The sequence below is a fragment of the Eschrichtius robustus genome, chromosome 19 (assembly GCF_028021215.1).
Source record: "Eschrichtius robustus isolate mEscRob2 chromosome 19, mEscRob2.pri, whole genome shotgun sequence".
Taxonomy (NCBI): Eukaryota; Metazoa; Chordata; class Mammalia; order Artiodactyla; family Eschrichtiidae; genus Eschrichtius; species Eschrichtius robustus.
In genome coordinates this window covers 57,248,154-57,263,806 of record NC_090842.1, presented here as the reverse complement: position 1 = coordinate 57,263,806, position 15,653 = coordinate 57,248,154, and the positions used below count along the sequence as shown (strand labels likewise).

General features: G+C 53.3%; 1 protein-coding gene across 2 annotated transcripts; it reads left to right on the top strand.

The window, feature by feature from the left end:
* Positions 1 to 6,410: 6,410 nt before the first annotated feature.
* On the top strand, positions 6,411 to 9,262 carry SERTAD1 (SERTA domain containing 1). Of its 2 annotated transcripts, none has more exons than XM_068527984.1 (2): positions 6,411 to 6,546; positions 8,208 to 9,262. In XM_068527984.1, the coding sequence occupies exon 2, from the start codon at positions 8,208 to 8,210 to the stop codon at positions 8,922 to 8,924; it is 717 nt and encodes a 238-aa protein (XP_068384085.1). In that variant the 5' UTR covers positions 6,411 to 6,546; the 3' UTR covers positions 8,925 to 9,262. The 2 variants fall into 2 exon arrangements, with proteins under 2 accessions (XP_068384085.1, XP_068384086.1); XM_068527985.1 differs by lacking the exon at positions 6,411 to 6,546 and adding an exon at positions 6,850 to 6,931.
* Positions 9,263 to 15,653: the final 6,391 nt, after the last annotated feature.

Below are 15,653 nucleotides of genomic sequence, written 5' to 3'. Positions count from 1 at the left end.
TCAGTCTACCTCCAGAGCCTTCTTAACAATTGTATTTGTTGCTTCTTGGTAGATTTAGAGTCCCCAGACACATGGGTGGACACAGGAGAGAGAAACTGGGTCACATGAATTACATGTCAAATGATAGAGCCCTCTGGCATGTAAAAGTCAGCCCTTTCATTGCATGAAATGTGCTGGTGAGGCCCAGGGGAGAAAGAAAATGCCCAAAGACCCCCAGTACTAACAGCAGATCTTTCTAGAAAACTGTTGGCTAGGAAGCAGAGTAAAGTTAATGGTTCTAATGATTTATTTAAGAGGTGCAAGCCCAGGCTGGTGAGAGTGAGGGGGGAAAAAGGGAGGCCAGGGAAGATGTGTTGAGATACATTGCTGCAGGGACTTCCCTGGCAGTCCAGGGGTTAAGACTCCATGCTTCCCATGCAAGGGGTGCAGCCAAAAAAAAAAAGATACATTGCTGCACTGGCTAGGCCTCCACAAAGACCTTTGAAGACATGGCAGCAGGTAAGGTTACACAGCACTTAGGGACTTTTCTAGAAGGGTTGCAAGGAGGAACTGCACCTGGGTGTAATACACAGGGAAAGGAGGGGGATTTTGCCTTTGTTTTCTGGCTCAAAGCCAGATTCTCACCCTGAGAGGGGCATTGCATCTAAGTCTGAAAACAGCTGGGTAAGTAACAGGTGGGTGCCAATCCGGAGAAAGAGGAGGTGGTCAAGGGATCTCAAGAAGGTACATGGGGTCCACACTGAGATGTGGATGCCCAGTGGATCGTGTCTAACTCCTAGTTAAAACTTTAGGTGACTTCTCACACTCAGAATAAAACCCCAACCCCTGCAAGGCCTGACAATCTTGCTTCTAACTTCCCCAGTTTAATCTCCCATTCTCCCCTCCCTCACAACTCCAGGTGGCCCCAGGGCTTTTGCACTTGCTGTTAACAGCACAGAGGACACTTCCTCCATAGTTTCACCAATCTAAATGTCCCCTTCTCAGAGAGGTCTTCCCTGCTCTTCCTAGTTCAACATGACCAGGTGCACCCCCAACCCAGCCCACTTCCCATTGTTTGATTTTCTTAGTAGCACCTATCCAATCTCAAGTTATTTATGACCCATTTATGCTTAGGCTCCTGATCTGTTGGAGAAATCTCTCAGAGAGAGGGGTCATGTTGTAGTGCATAGAACTATGCTTGGCACAGATAAGCACTCAAATTTTTGTTGCTGTTGTTGTTGAGAAGGCGAACTCCCAACTTTGCAATGGCCAAGCCTCCCCACCTCTCTCAACTCATCTCCCCCACACCATTCTCTGCTGTTCTTCAAACACACCATGTCCCACCCTCAAGACCTGGAGTAACACCTACCTCACTGAGCGATCATGCCAAGTGTGTAAGAGGGCGTCTGATGCACACCAAGTATTCCAATATTGCTCAAATTTACTGAGTGCCTACTGTGGACCTGGCATTCTTCCAGGCACATGAACAAAACAGAGTTCCCGCTCTCATAAAGCATCATGGTGGGAGAAGGCTGAAAAATACACGAGTGTGTACTGTTTACTGAAATAAACAGTAAAATGTAGTCTGTCCAGGGGTGATAACTGCTGTGGAGAGAAAGCAGGAGAGTGATGGGGGTGCTGCTGTTTAGATGGGATGGCCAGAGAAGGCCTCACTGACAAGATGACATTTGAGAAAGACCCGAAGGAGGTGAGAAGTGAGCCATGTAAATCCGTGGGGAAACAATCCTGGTGGCAGGAACACCGTGCAAAGGCCCTGTGGTCAGAGCATGAGTGGAGTGTTTGAAGGACCATTTGGAGGTCTGTGTGGCTGGAGTAGAGGGAGCAAGGGGGAGAGTACTAGGAGATGAGATGAGAAAGAGTTGAGGGGGGCAAATCATGTAGAATCTTGTGGGAGTCCCGTAGGGAATATTTGAGCTTTACCCTGAACCCTGAGTGAGATGGAAGGCATGGGATGGCATTGAGCAGTGGAGGAAGGAGATCTGACTCACTTTTACATGGACTCTCTTTGCCCTAAAGATACAGGAGTGAAGAGGAATCATGGAGCTTGTTAGGACCACAGTGAGTCCAGAATGAGGAGCACCCCAACCTTCCAGATCATCACACTGAGGCTCAGAGAGGCCCAGCTCCAGCCGTCAAGAAACTGGCAAGATAAGTGGAAAGGCTGGCCCTGCAGAGGGAACCGGGTCCCTGAGGGCAGAGTCCGCGTTCCCCAAGCTGCCCTCCCCGCACCGGCCCCGCGGTGGGGGATGGGCCTCGGCCACCTCGGTCCCTCCCACCTGCCCACTCTCCGCCCGGAGCTGGATGCCCGGGAGCCCCGCCGGCGCCTCCTCTCTCCCCAGGGGCCAGGTGGGGCGGCCGGCTGGGGGCGGGGCGCTCCCCCGAACCCCCCTCCCTCCCCAGCTGGCGGAGGCTCCGCCCCAGGGCTGCCTGGCCAGTGGCTTCGCTTCTGGTTTCATTTCCCAAGGCCCGGGCTCTCTCCTTTTCCCTCCCCCGAGCCCTTTGAATTCCTGGCTCCTTTTCCACTTTCTGGTCTCAGCTCCAATGTCACCTCCTCAGGGAGACTCTCCCGGACCACCCTGGCTGCAGGCACCTCTCTCCCGGCCTCTCTATTACCCCGTCCTATTTGTATTCTCCAAGTCAACTGAACAGAAGCAGAAAGTATCTTCCTCATTAATTCATCTTTCAGGGTCTTCTCATCCCACTCAGAATGAAAAACAAAGGTCCAAAGAGTGCTCTCAGCAGCGGTCCCCAACCTTTTTGGCACCAAGGACCGGTTTCGTGGAAGACAGTTTTTCCACAGACGTGCGTGTGTGTGTGTAGGAATGGTTCAGGTGGTAATGCAAGCGATGGGGAGCGATGGGGAGCGATGGCGAGCGGCAGATGAAGCTTCTGTTGCTCGCTCTCCCGCCGCTCACCTCCTGCTGTGCGGCCCGGTCCCTAACAGGCGGGGGACCGGTACCGGTCCGCGGCCTGTAAGTTGGGGACCCCTGCTCTAAAGGGCCTGAAAACTTCTCTGACCTCTTCCCTGGCAGCAGAGACAGCACCTCTCAGCCCAGGGCCTTTGCACTGGCCCTTTCTTCTGGCTGCAACACTCTTCTTCCAGAGCTTTACTACCTCTCCCACTTCATCAAGTCTCTACTCGATGTCACCTCTTCGGAGACCCCTCCGCCACCACTGGCTGCCTGTCCAAACTGCACACCCTTTCATTACTCTCGTCCTGCTCTGCTTTTCCTTTTCACTTGTCACCTTCTAAGATACTAAGTAATTGCTTTATTAAGTTTATTATTGTCCACCTCCTCACATCAGGGATTTTTGTTTATAATTTTACTGCCATATCTTCAGTGCCTAGAACAGTGCCTGGCACACAATTTATTTGTTTTCGTATTTCTTTTTCCACCCCATCCATCCCCTCATCCATGAGAAGAGAGGCTCTGTGAGGCGATTCTAGAGCTGTAGCCCCACTGTCTACAAAAGTGCCCACAACATAGTAGGTGCTCAATAAACACATGTTAATCAAACTCCTCAGACTCCTGTGAGCTCTTCTTCCCTTTATGACCTGGAAAGAGCCACTTGGAGACTCTGAGTCTCCTTTTTCCCAGGCCAAAAAGATAGGTTGCGAGGGAAATTATGTGAATTTGCCTAGCAGATTAGCATTTTACCCTCTCTTTATTATGAAAAATTTCAAGCACAGAGAAATGATAGAAAAAGAAAAAAAGTATGTCTTCTGAGCACTTGAATACCCTCCCACCTAGATTTAATTTTCAACATTTTAAGTTCCTTTACCTGTAGATGTGTATGTACATTTTTTGCTGAACCATTGGAGAGTAAATTGCTGACATCTTGACATTCTACCCCTAATTAATAGCTCAGCAGACATCTCTTGAGAGTAAGGACACTTGCCTACAAACCACAATCCTTTTTCACATCTAAGAGAATTAAGAATTCCCTAATATCATCTAATATTCAGTCTATATTCAAATTTTCCCAGTTTTCTCAAGAATGTCTTTTATAGAAGTTTTTACGCCCAAATCAAAACCAGAATCTAATGCAGGTTCACATGCCTATTTGGTTGTAATAAAGAAATTATATAGTATCTTTTATTCTGAAACTTCCTCCCCCTCAACCCCACCAATCCCTTCTTGTGATTTCTTGAAATTGAATTTTTGGTAGAACAACCCAGTTGTGCTGTAGATGTCCCATATTCTGTTTTTGTCTGATTGTGTTTGTGTTTAATTTTGTACATGCGAATTCCACTCTTGCAGAAACCCTATGTGGCAGGTACTCTAGCTGAGTTTTTTTTTTTTTTTTAATCTCCTTGTATAATTTTATTTATTTATTTATTTATTTATTTATTTATTTATGGCTGTGTTGGGCCTTCGTTTCTGTGCGAGGGCTTTCTCCAGTTGTGGCAAGCTGGGGCCACTCTTCATCGCAGTGCGCTGGCCTCTCACTATCGAGGCCTCTCTTGTTGCGGAGCACAGGCTCCAGACGCGCAGGCTCAGTAGTTGTGGCTCACGGGCCTAATTGCTCCGCGGCATGTGGGATCTTCCCAGACCAGGGCTCGAACCTGTGTCCCCTGCGTTGGCAGGCAGATTCTCAACCACTGCGCCACCAGGGAAGCCCTATATTTAAACTTTTTTTTTTTTTTTTTTTGTCTGTGCCCCACAGCATGCGGGATCTTAATTCCCTGACCAGGGATTGAACCCGTGCCCCCTGCAATGGAAGCGTGGAGCCTTAACCACTGGACCACCAGGGAAGTCCCTGTTTGTGTTTGTCACTCTCTGTTCCCTATATAAGCTGGAGGTTGGGTCTAGACACCTGATGAGACTCAGTTTATGAAATTTAACAGGGAGACTCCACAAGGAATGTTGTGTACTTCCTAACGCATCACATCAGGTGACACTGCTGTGGATACAAAGTTTCATTACATGGTTAAGGTGTTGAGCATCACACCTCCACAACATAAAAGGATATTTCCCCCTTTGCAGTTAGCAAGGAATCTGTGGGATGATTCCTTGGAAGCTGTCAAGATCCTGTTCCCCACTAAACTTTTACCCTAAGGGGTGAGCATCCATTGATAACGGTTGCCTGAATCAACCAGTCTAGTTAGCATTTTTTAAACTTAATTAATTTATTTTTATTTTTGGCTGCCTTGGGTCTTTGTTGTTGCGCGCGGGCTTTTCTCTAGTTGCAGCGAGCGGGGGCTACTCTTTGTTGCGGTGTGCGGGCTTCTCATTGGGTGGCTTCTCTTGTTGCGGAGCACATGCTCTAGGCACGCGGGCTTCAGTAGTTGTGGCACTCGGGCTCAGTAGTTGTGGCTCGCGGGCTCAGTAGTTGTGGCTCGCGGGCTTAGTTGCTCCACGGCACGTGGGATCTTCCCGGACCAGGGCTCGAACCCGTGTCCCCTGAATTGGCAGGCGGATTCTTAACCACTATGCCACCAGGGAAGCCCTAGTTAGCATTTTTGATATCTTACTTTGGTCAGGAGTTTTATTCACAAACAGTTCTTCCCATAGGAGGAGTTAGCAAATGAGCTACTTGAAGAAGGTTAAGTCCCATTGTCGGTTTATCCGACAAGTATTAAACTCCTGCCTACTTGCGCCCCACCCTGAATGTCTCACTTGAACTAAGCACCTGTGCTATTACCACAACAGCTATTAATAGTGAAAAAAAGGACACGTTACACACCACTCTGAGCATTTTGCAGGAATTGTTTTATTTAATCCTCAAAACAATCCTCTGAGCCAGACGCTATTTCTCTCATTTTAAAAGTGAGGAAACTGAGACCCTCCTAAGGGACTAAAGCACTTGCCCAAAGTCAAACAGCTACTTAGGGAATGGAGCCCAGGGTGGGATTCCAGTGGCATCCCACCCTCACCCTCCCACTCCAGCCTGTAACCACGATTGAATACAACTACCCAGCATTTCCTGATATAGTGCTCTTATAGGTACTACCTTATTTTAATTTTCCTAACTCTCAAGAGGTAGGCAAGAAGACCCCCATTTAACAGACTTTGTAGGCTCAGAGACCAAGGTCACACACCGAGTGAGTGTGAGTTCGAATTTGAACCCAGGCCTAGCTAGCCTAGAGTGTAGATCCCTGTTGGGGCTGGGTGCGAAAGAAGCTCAGTTACTGGGTTTGGCAGGTGCGCGGGCAGGTGTGAGGGGCCCGCACCTTAGGAGACAAAAGTCCCAACCCACCACTGTCCCACAGGGCAAAGAGCCACCCTACCTTCCCCCCTCCCCTCACGCAGCTGCCCGGACATGCGCCCTGAAGCCAACTTCCTCCCTCTTCGAACCTGCCCCCTACGGGCTCCGCCCATCACCGTCTAGGACCAATCCCTGGATGAAGGGCGGGGTTGCCACGGGAGTGGGCGGTAGCTAAGGGGAGTCAGTAGCCTGGAGTCGTGAGCCGGAGTCAGAACTGCGTCTCTCAACTCAGGCGCCGGTTGCTGAAGGGGAGCGGGCGAGCAATGCTGCCGCCAGCGCTTCCTGATTGGCTGCGGGTGGCTCCCTCTTCGTTCTGATTGGCAGCTGTTGAGCTGGGTATGTAAATGAAGGGAAGAGGCCTGGGAAAGAAGGGGTACTGGCCGCGGGGTCCCTTGGCAGGTTCGATCCCCGGGTCCGGCAGGTGCGCGCCAGGGCTGCCCGGGATCGAGACGCACGGGCCTCTCCGTGCCGCCCGCCCCGGCCAGGCCGGGTGAATCACGCCGCAGCCCGGGAAGGGGGCGGAGGCGCCGGCTCCCTGGCTCCGGCTGCGTGACTCACCCGCCCCCGCCGCCGCCGCTTCGGGAGGAGTAGCCTCCACTGCCTTCCGGAAACGAGCGGAGGCCGAGAGGGCAGAACAGCTCTCCGGGGATCCCGGCACGCAAGGTCCCGGGTGGCAAGCAGGAAAGACCGCGTCCCGCGGGGCAGCGTAAAGGGTCCCGGGGTATGGGGAACCGGAATACCCGGGGGAAAGCCGGCCTAGTGCCGCTAGGGGGCGCCGGGACCGGGGGTGGGGGCTGAATTCCTGCGGTTCCGGATGCTCGGGTCTGCTGGGAAGGAGGCGAGGACCCAGTTTTGAGTAGTGTGAGGGGTCACTCTTAAAGTTCTGCTGGGCAAGGGTCTGGGTACTGTACCTGCAGGGTGCCTGGCTTAAAAAAGCAGGTTAGCTCAGGGGCACCCACCCCGGGGAAAGTGTGTCCTCAAACTTCTCTCCGTGAACCCCGTGCCCATCAGGATTTTCCGGCAAGCTCTGTCCACTCTGTCTCCCAAATAAATCCTGAATCGACCAACTTCCTTCCATGTCCACTACCGCCTTATACTCCCAAGTCACCATCTTTGCCGACCCCAAAGAGTGCAGTAGCCTTCGAATGGATCTCAGGGCCACCCTCCCCGCCGCCCCCCCGCCCCTCTCCGTCCCCCACCCCTTCCTCTTAGCAGCCAAGGGGATCTTCTGGAAACTTAATCAGTCCACAACACCACTCTCCCTGCTCAAAACCCTTCAGTGACTTCCCACCACACTTACAATAAAAATCCAAGCTCCTTGCCTCTGCCTACTCTCGGACCCCCTCTTCCCCAGCCCTCAGCCCTGTCTCTCTGTGCACTGACCACAGAGTCTTCTTTCAGTTCAAACTCATCCAGCCTCTAGGTCTTTCTTTGCCTTTGTTGTTCTTTATTCCCAGAATGCCTTCCCCCTGGTTCTTCCATGGCTGATTCCTTCTCATACTTGAGGGCTCATTTCAGTTGTCACCTCCTCAGGGGAGCCTTCCTTGACCACTCTCCAGAAACTTTTAGTATCTTCCTAGCACCATCTGTACATTTCCTGTATTTGTCTATTTATCTATTGTCTGATAGTATTAGTAGACAATAAATATTTGATTAAACCATGTGAAACAATTGCTTTTGTGGGTAAAAAAAAAAAGTTGAATATTGGACATTTCACATGGTTCATTGAAGAAATAAATAATAATAGTTATTATTAATAGTACTTATTCACAGGAGTAATTGCTATGTACCAGGCACTGTTCTAAGTGCTTTTTGTATCTCATTTATTCCTTAAAACAACTCTAGGAAATAGATACAATTATCATTCGTGTCTTAAAGTTTCCCTAAGAAAGCCTAGGCTCAGAGAGGTTAAGTGATTTGCCCAAGATCACACGGACAGCAGTGGTACGAACTTCACATTGGCTGTCCATAAGTGAATGACTCTTCCCTCCCCACAGATGATGCTGAGCAAGGGCCTGAAGCGAAAGCGGGAGGAGGAGGAGGAGGAGAAAGAAGCCCTGGCAGTCGACACCTGGTGGCTGGATCCTGGCCACCCAGCAGTGGCACAGGCACCCCCAGCCGTGGCCTCCAGTTCCCTCTTTGACCTTTCAGTGCTCAAGCTGCACCACAGCCTGCGGCAGAGTGAACCGGACCTGCGGCACCTGGTGCTCGTAGTGAACACACTGCGGCGAATTCAGGCGTCCATGGCACCCACAGCTGCCCTGCCACCTGTGCCCAGCCCGCCTACAGCCCCAGGCATAGCTGACAACCTGCTGGCCAGCTCTGATGCCGCCCTCTCAGCCTCCATGGCCAGCCTTCTGGAGGACCTCAGCCATATTGAGGGCCTGAGCCAGGCTCCCCAGCCCCTGGTAGATGAGGGGCCACCAGGCCGCCCCACTGGGGGAGCCCCACCCAGCTTGGGTGCCTTGGACCTGCTCGGCCCAGCCACTGGATGTCTGCTGGACGATGGGCTTGAGGGCCTGTTTGAGGACATTGACACATCCATGTATGACAGTGAACTTTGGGCACCAGCCTCTGAGGGCCACAAATCTAGCCCTGAGGATGGGCCAGGCAAGGAGGAAGCTCCAGAGCTGGACGAGGCCGAACTGGACTACCTCATGGATGTGCTGGTGGGCACACAGGCACTGGAGCGGCCACCAGGGCCAGGGCGCTGACTCCCTCCAGAGCTGGGATGTTGATCTGGTGTCCAAACTGAGCCTGGTGGCTGGACCAACTCTCCTTTGAAAGACACAGCTGGCTTCCCTAGAGAGGGGCTTTGGAGAGAAAGAATCCAGTCCTGGGCAACTTCACCTCCGTCCTCTGGTCTCTGGCTGATGGGGGGAGTCTGCAATTGGCCCTTGTGATGAAATGACAGGGCCTAGTGGCTGGAATGTGATTGGGACAGGCCCAGTGCTGAATCCCTGGAGGCACAGCTTGGTATACTCTTTCCCTGATGTGGGAAAAGACCCCAACCAGTTTTTTTGAAATTAAAGCCAGTCGTGGGAAGTCTCAAGTCTGTGTATTGCTTTATTTCTGGGCTAAGGCGAGGGTGATAAAATAACCTCTAACATTTATTGAGCCGTGGACACCCAGCACAGTTCTAAGTACTTGACATGTGTTAACTGATTTAATCCTCATAACAAGATGGGCATATTATTAGCCCCATTTTACAGTTGAGAAAACTGAGGCTCCAAGAAGTCATCACTTGAGGAGATAGGTTTCAAACTTTACTGCTTTTTGGTCTGAGAAGCAGACCAGTTAGGTCTGGTAACTGGCCCTCTGGAAAACTCCTGGAACATATTCAGCCAGGTCTCCCTGATGTGGCCGTGTGTGTACATGGTGGTGGAGGAGGAGCCCCGGGCCACTGTTTGAAAATGAAATCTAGTCCTTGCCTGGAGTCTACCTGTGTGTCTTGGGGGCTGGGGTGGGGGCAGATGGGAGCTTTCAGAATGAGCCAGAAATAAAAGCACAAAGCTAAAGGCTGGATGGAGCCTGTCCTTGGAGCGCTGAGAGCCAGCTCTCCAGGAAAACACTGAAAGAAAGGGAGACTCCAGCAAGTTTTAAATAAAATCCACTCTGGGTCTCAAATCTCTCTTTGGGCAAGGGATAAGGCAGCTTGGAAGCTGATTCCGAAATAAAGTCACCAAGTGTGGTGGCTTGACAGAACGGCAGGCGATCCTGCTTTCCTTCTAGAAGAAACTCGGGCCCCAGCGAGCTGCGGCCACCTGCCTGACAGCCTGTGTGGTAGGGTTGGCCTGAGCGCCGGGTGTCTGCACCGCCCCCGCCGTCCAGCCGCATTCCTGGCCCCGCTGGGAGGGGCCGCACACTCAGAGGCCTGGCACGGGACCCAGGCAGCGTCCTTCCTGGCGGCCGTGGGGGCAGGGCAGCGCCCGGGGTACGGGACGGGGGGAGGGGCACGATGAAAGCTGCATCGGGGGAGGGTGGAGGTGGGTTGGGGGAAGGGGCAGAGGGTCGGACGGTGACCTGAGGGGCTGGCTGCACTTCGAATGCGGGAAGCCCCGGCTAAGGGACACTAAAATCGTGGGGCCCGGGTGCCTCCACTCTGGCCGGAAGCTTCAGGGAGGCTGAAGCTGGGGTGGAAACGGGGGTGGGGGTGGGGGTGGGGTAGGGAGGGGGGACAGGGGAGGGGAGAGAGGCAGGCAGCTTCGGCCGGCCGCTCTGGCCTGGAAGGGGCGGGCAGAGTGGAGCTTCCTGGAGGAGCGGAGGAAGTCGTGCCCATTTCTGGAAGTGGATGGGATGGCCCCGGGTGGGGAGTGGAAATGGCCCGAAGGGAGCTGGTGCCCAGGCTGAGGGTCTTCCGGGTGCCTGACTCCAACACCTGGTGACTCCAGTCCCTGGGCAATGGTACTCAAACACGGTTTTAACCCAGACCCAGACCTTGGGAGTTTAGGCTGAGCTCAGCAATGCCCCCTGGTGCCCAGTCTGGGGGTCTGTCCTGACACTGCCTTAGATTCCCTGGAGACCTGACCAGTGGTCAAGGAGTCCCCAGTGCGGGGTCAGCAATGCGTTCTGTTTACAACACCCTGAGGACCTATTTCTGATGTCTCTGGGTGCCAAACTGGGGGATAATCTGTGATACCTACTTCTTTTTTTTTTTTTTTTTTTTTGGCTGCGTGTTGGGTCTTCCTTGCGGCCCACAGGCTTTCTCTAGTTGCGGCGAGCGGGGGCTACTCGTCATCGGGGTGCGCAGGCTTCTCATTGCGGTGGCTTCTCTTGTTGCAGAGCACAGGCTCTAGGCGCGTGGGCTTCAGTAGTTGTGGCTTGAGGGCTCTAGAGCGCAGGCTCAGTAGTGGTGGCACATGGGCTTAGTTGCTCTGTGGCATGTGGGATCTTCCCAGACCAGGGCTCTATCCTGTGTCCCCTGCATTGGCAGGAGGATTCTTAACCACTTGCGCCACCAGGGAAGTCCCTGTGATACCTATTGATGCAGACAGCCTACCCATCTGTCAACGATGGTCCCATCTGCCCCTGTGCCTGTTTGGCAAGCGTTGCTCCCCTCTCGGCAGAGTCTCTGTGTACAGTTTCTCCGGTTGTGCATTGCACATAGGCTCCATATTTAAGGGGCTACCACACGTCTCACACACCATGCATTTACATATTTATTAAGGCAGTTTCTCAGCAGATGGAGGTCAAGTGCCTTGGGGAAGGGGTGTGCCTTTTGCACAAAAGCAGCATATGGGCTAGATTAGCCCTGGTCCCATCTCCCTGGTGCCCTCGGTTTATGACAGCTTGTGCCTGAAGACCTGCCCTACTCTCCCCATGTCTGACCCCTGGACAATTGTGCAGCTCCCTGGCTCTGGTGTGCCCCTCCGCCCTCAGGCTCAACCCCAGGAGGCCACGCTACCTCGGCCAGCAGATTCCAGGGCCCACACCATTCCTAATGGAGCCTCCAGCCCTGGAGCTGGGGCTGCTTTTCACAGAGCCTCTGTGTGCTCCCACCACAACACTCCCCAGGCCAGCTCCCCTACATGGGCATTCATAGGGACCCCCATCACACACATACTCTTCTTTCATCCAGCACCTGGGAGAGCTGTCCTTGGTCTCCTTCTCCCTCCCTCATTCAGCCAAGATTTATGGGTACCTACCCTACTGTGTGCCTGGCCCTACGTAAAAGGCAAATCTGACCACATCTCTCCCCGGCTCTGGGCTCCTCAGAATGTATCCCAGTCCTCGGGGGGATCTGAACCCTGTACCGTCCAAGGCTCACCTTCTGCCCCTGTCCCATTCACTCATTCAATGAGTATTTACTGGACACCTACGGTTTGCGGTCCCAGTGTAGAGATCTAACGATGCTTAGTCAATGATGATGATGATGATGATGATTTTGGCTGCATTGGGTCTTCGTTGCTGCACGTGGGCTTTCTCTAGTTGCGGCGAGTAGGGGCTACTCTTCGTTGAGGTGCACGGGCTCCTCATTGCGGTGGCTTCTCTTGTTGCGGAGCACAGGCTCTAGGCACACAGGCTTCAGTAGTTGCAGCACACGGTCTCAGTAGTTGCGGCACGTGGGCCCTAGAGCACGCGGGCTTCAGTATTTGCAGCACGCAGGCTCAGTAGTTGTGGCTCACGGGCTCTAGAGCGCAGGCTCAGTAGTTGTGGTGCATGGGCTCAGTTGCCCCGCGGCATGTGGGATCTTCCCAAACCAGGGATCAAACCCGTGTCCCCTGCCTTGGCAGGCAGACTCTTAACCACTGTGACACAAGGGAAGTCCAGTCAATGATTATTGACTCAGTAAGCCATACTGTGTTGAAAGCCAGCCACCTGTGTTTGAACTTCTGCTTTGCCGTTCTGTGGCTGTGTGACCCTAGGCAAGGTTCTCGACTTCTCTGGGCCTCAGGGTCCTCATCTGTAAGCTGGGACAGTAAGAGTACCTACCTCAAAGGGCTGTTGTTCTGAGGGGAGAGTGTTCTAGGCAGAGGGATGTGCAAGGGTTAGGGAGTGAGGGACCCTACAATCTTTTCAGGAATCTGTAAGCTGCTGGGTTTGATTGGAAACAGGGGGAAAGTGGTAAGGTAAGTGATGGAGCTGGAGGGGTTGGCAGGGACCAGGGCACACAAGGCCCTGGATGGGGGAACTTTACTCTGAAGGTACTAGGGTAAAGGAATCTGGAAGTAAATGGATCTCTCTGGCTGCCATTGGTGGGAGGTGAGACTGGGGGCCAGCAGTCCAGAGGGGAGGGAGGCCACGGAGGGACAGAGAAGCCTTGGAGAGGAGAGGGGAGGGGAGGGGAGAGATGCTGGAGAGGACAGGCTGTGGGGGTGATGAGCTGCAATAGAGGAGGGGCCTAGGATGAGACCCAGGGCTCTAGCCAGGGGACTTGGGGATGGTGGCGCCACCCTGGGATGGTGACCCGGAGGGGGAGCAGGTCTGGGGTTGACACTGAGGCCAGAGAGGGACACAGTGGGTGCAGGGGTCTGTGAGGACATCCAGGGGCAGGCATCCAGGCAGCTGGGCCCCTGGGACTGGAGCTCGGTAGAGAGGGCAGGGGGCGGGAGCAGGCATAAAGGACGGGGGTGAGGAAGACAGCAGTTTCCCTGGGCTGCACTGGGTAGGACCTGGCTCCTGCTTGGCTCAGACTGGGTGGGGAGAGGGTGGTCCCTGAGGAGAGCCTTCCACCTCCTTCCTCAGCTCTGCAGGATGTCCTGTGTTTATGGAGGTGGCCTTGCCCAGAACTGGGACACTGGTGCCACCCCTTAAATTCAACTTCCCTTGGCCACACCCCCTTGGGGGAGGAAAAGCAAGAGACAGAGAGAGACAGAGAAAGAGAGACACAGAGAGACACGGAGAGAGATAAGGAATGAGGACAGAGACATAGAGGGACACATTGAGAGACAGAGACACAGAGAGAGAGACATATCTTTCACCACAAAAAACTCAGAGCAAACTGGGAAAGGAGGCTCCCTTCACCTGCTAAAGGGCAGCTACAAAAAACATACAGCTAACATCATACTTCATGGCAAAAGACTGTGCTTGTCCCCTAAGGTTGGCAACAAACAAGGATATCTGCCCTCTGAGACCCAGAGAGGGACAGGATAGCCTGTACCAGCTTCCTTGTCTATCTGACCCTGAGCAGCAAGGGGTGAATTTTCTTCCCAGCTCTAGCCTGGCCTGTCATCAGATTGTTTCCACCCTCCACCCTTTGACCCTCCTGTTGGTACCCAGGGCCCTCAGAACAAAGTCGCAGCCCCTCCTCGTGGCCCTGCTGGCCCTCCCCTCATCTTCCCCTCACTCTCACGTTCACCAGTTTCTCAAAGGGACCCTTTGCACGGGCTGTTTCCTCTACCTGAAACCCACTCTCATTTATCCACCACCCACAGCTTGGCATGAACTCCTATGTATCCTTCAGGTGCCAGCTCAAATGTTACCTCCTCCAAGAAGCCCTCCATGCCATTTCTGATAGTATCAGAGTGCCAGACCCCTCTTACAGAGCTGGATCCTTTTCTCAGAGCACTTAGCTCAGAGTGTGTAATTATATACTCATTTCGTTAGTCACTTCTTTAGTGTCTGCCCCCCTTGGACTGTGAGTCCTGCGAGGGCACAGTCACAGTCACTGCTGTGTCCCCAGCACCGCCCAGCCCAGGGATGGATGGATACAGAGGAGCTGTCTGCAAATAGCTGGTGAATAAGTGTATAAATGAGAAGGAGATGCAAAGGAAGGGGCATGTGTGGCTCTAGAGACACAGCCATGAACAAGGACACAGTTCTCAGCTCCTGGAAATTTCCTATGCGCTGAGCTCCATCTGGATTCAGATCCTTTGCACAGGCTGTTCCGTCTGCCCGTGAAACTGTTCCACTCCCTCTTCTCTCTCTCCCTCTTTTTTGTTTGTTTGTTTGTTTTGTTTTGTTTTGTTTTGTTTGCCAAGCTGTGTGGCTTGCAGGATCCTAGTTCCCTGACCAGGGATCAAACCCATGCCTCCTGCAGTGGAAGCACAGAGTCCTAACCACTGGACCGCCAGGGAATTTCCACACTCCCTCTTCTCTTGCCTAGATCCTTTGGGTCATTCAAGTCTCAGCTCACATGTCCCCTCCTACAGGAAGCCTTCCCTGATCTCCCTTCCTAGGGTGAAGTAGGTACCTTTCCTGGGCTACCCCAGCAAGGCTCTGACCTCTCGGCCTGCAATTCCCCCATCCCAACCCTGGCCACTCTGGGTCTGTCTCCCTGTTGGACTGTGAACTCTGAAAGCAGGCCCAGGCTATCTTGGTCACACTGTGTCCCCAGCACCATCCAGCATGGGGCTGGGCACAAGACCAGGTGCTCATTGACTGTTTGCTGACTTTGGATAAAGGACTGCTCCCTCTCTCCCCGCTGGTGCTTTGCCTGTGTTCCTCCTCCCTCCTTCTGGAAAACTCTTCCCTAGCCTTTTACCTGGCTCCCTCCTCCTCAACCCTCCAGTTTGACTCCAGGAATCCTATCCTGAGCCTGCCCCCCGTGGTGAATTTAGGTCTGTCAGTGTCCCCAGTGCCCAGCAAAGGGCCTGTCACCAAGGGCTTGTGAATGTTTGTTGAATGAATAAATGAACAGAAGAATGTTTGAATGAATCAATGAATGAGAGAGAGAGAGAGAGAGAGAGAGAGAGAGCGCACCTGCAATGGAGGAAGGGTCTCCTCAGGCCCATCAGCAGCCCTGACCACACTGTTCCTTCCACCCTTCCCGGGAGGAGTGTTCTGGCTGGGTTCCGCCACACCCCAACCCTTGGTGGCTGCCAGGCCTGGAAGGCATTTCCCGGAGGTCAGCACATTCCTGCCTTCCCCGGTGGCTGAGAGTGGGCAGGGGGCATTTCGGAGACAGGGGAGGAGGGCCCTAGCATTCTGGGTTCCTGCCAACCAGTTCCTAGTCCCCCGTGCCCTCGTGCCCTCGGGAGTGGGCCCCAACTGCTCAGTGTGGG

Coding starts and splice junctions, on each gene's coding strand:
- SERTAD1 (XM_068527984.1), top strand. CDS start 8,208: ATGATGCTGAGCAAGGGCCTGAAGCGAAAGCGGGAGGAGGAGGAGGAG.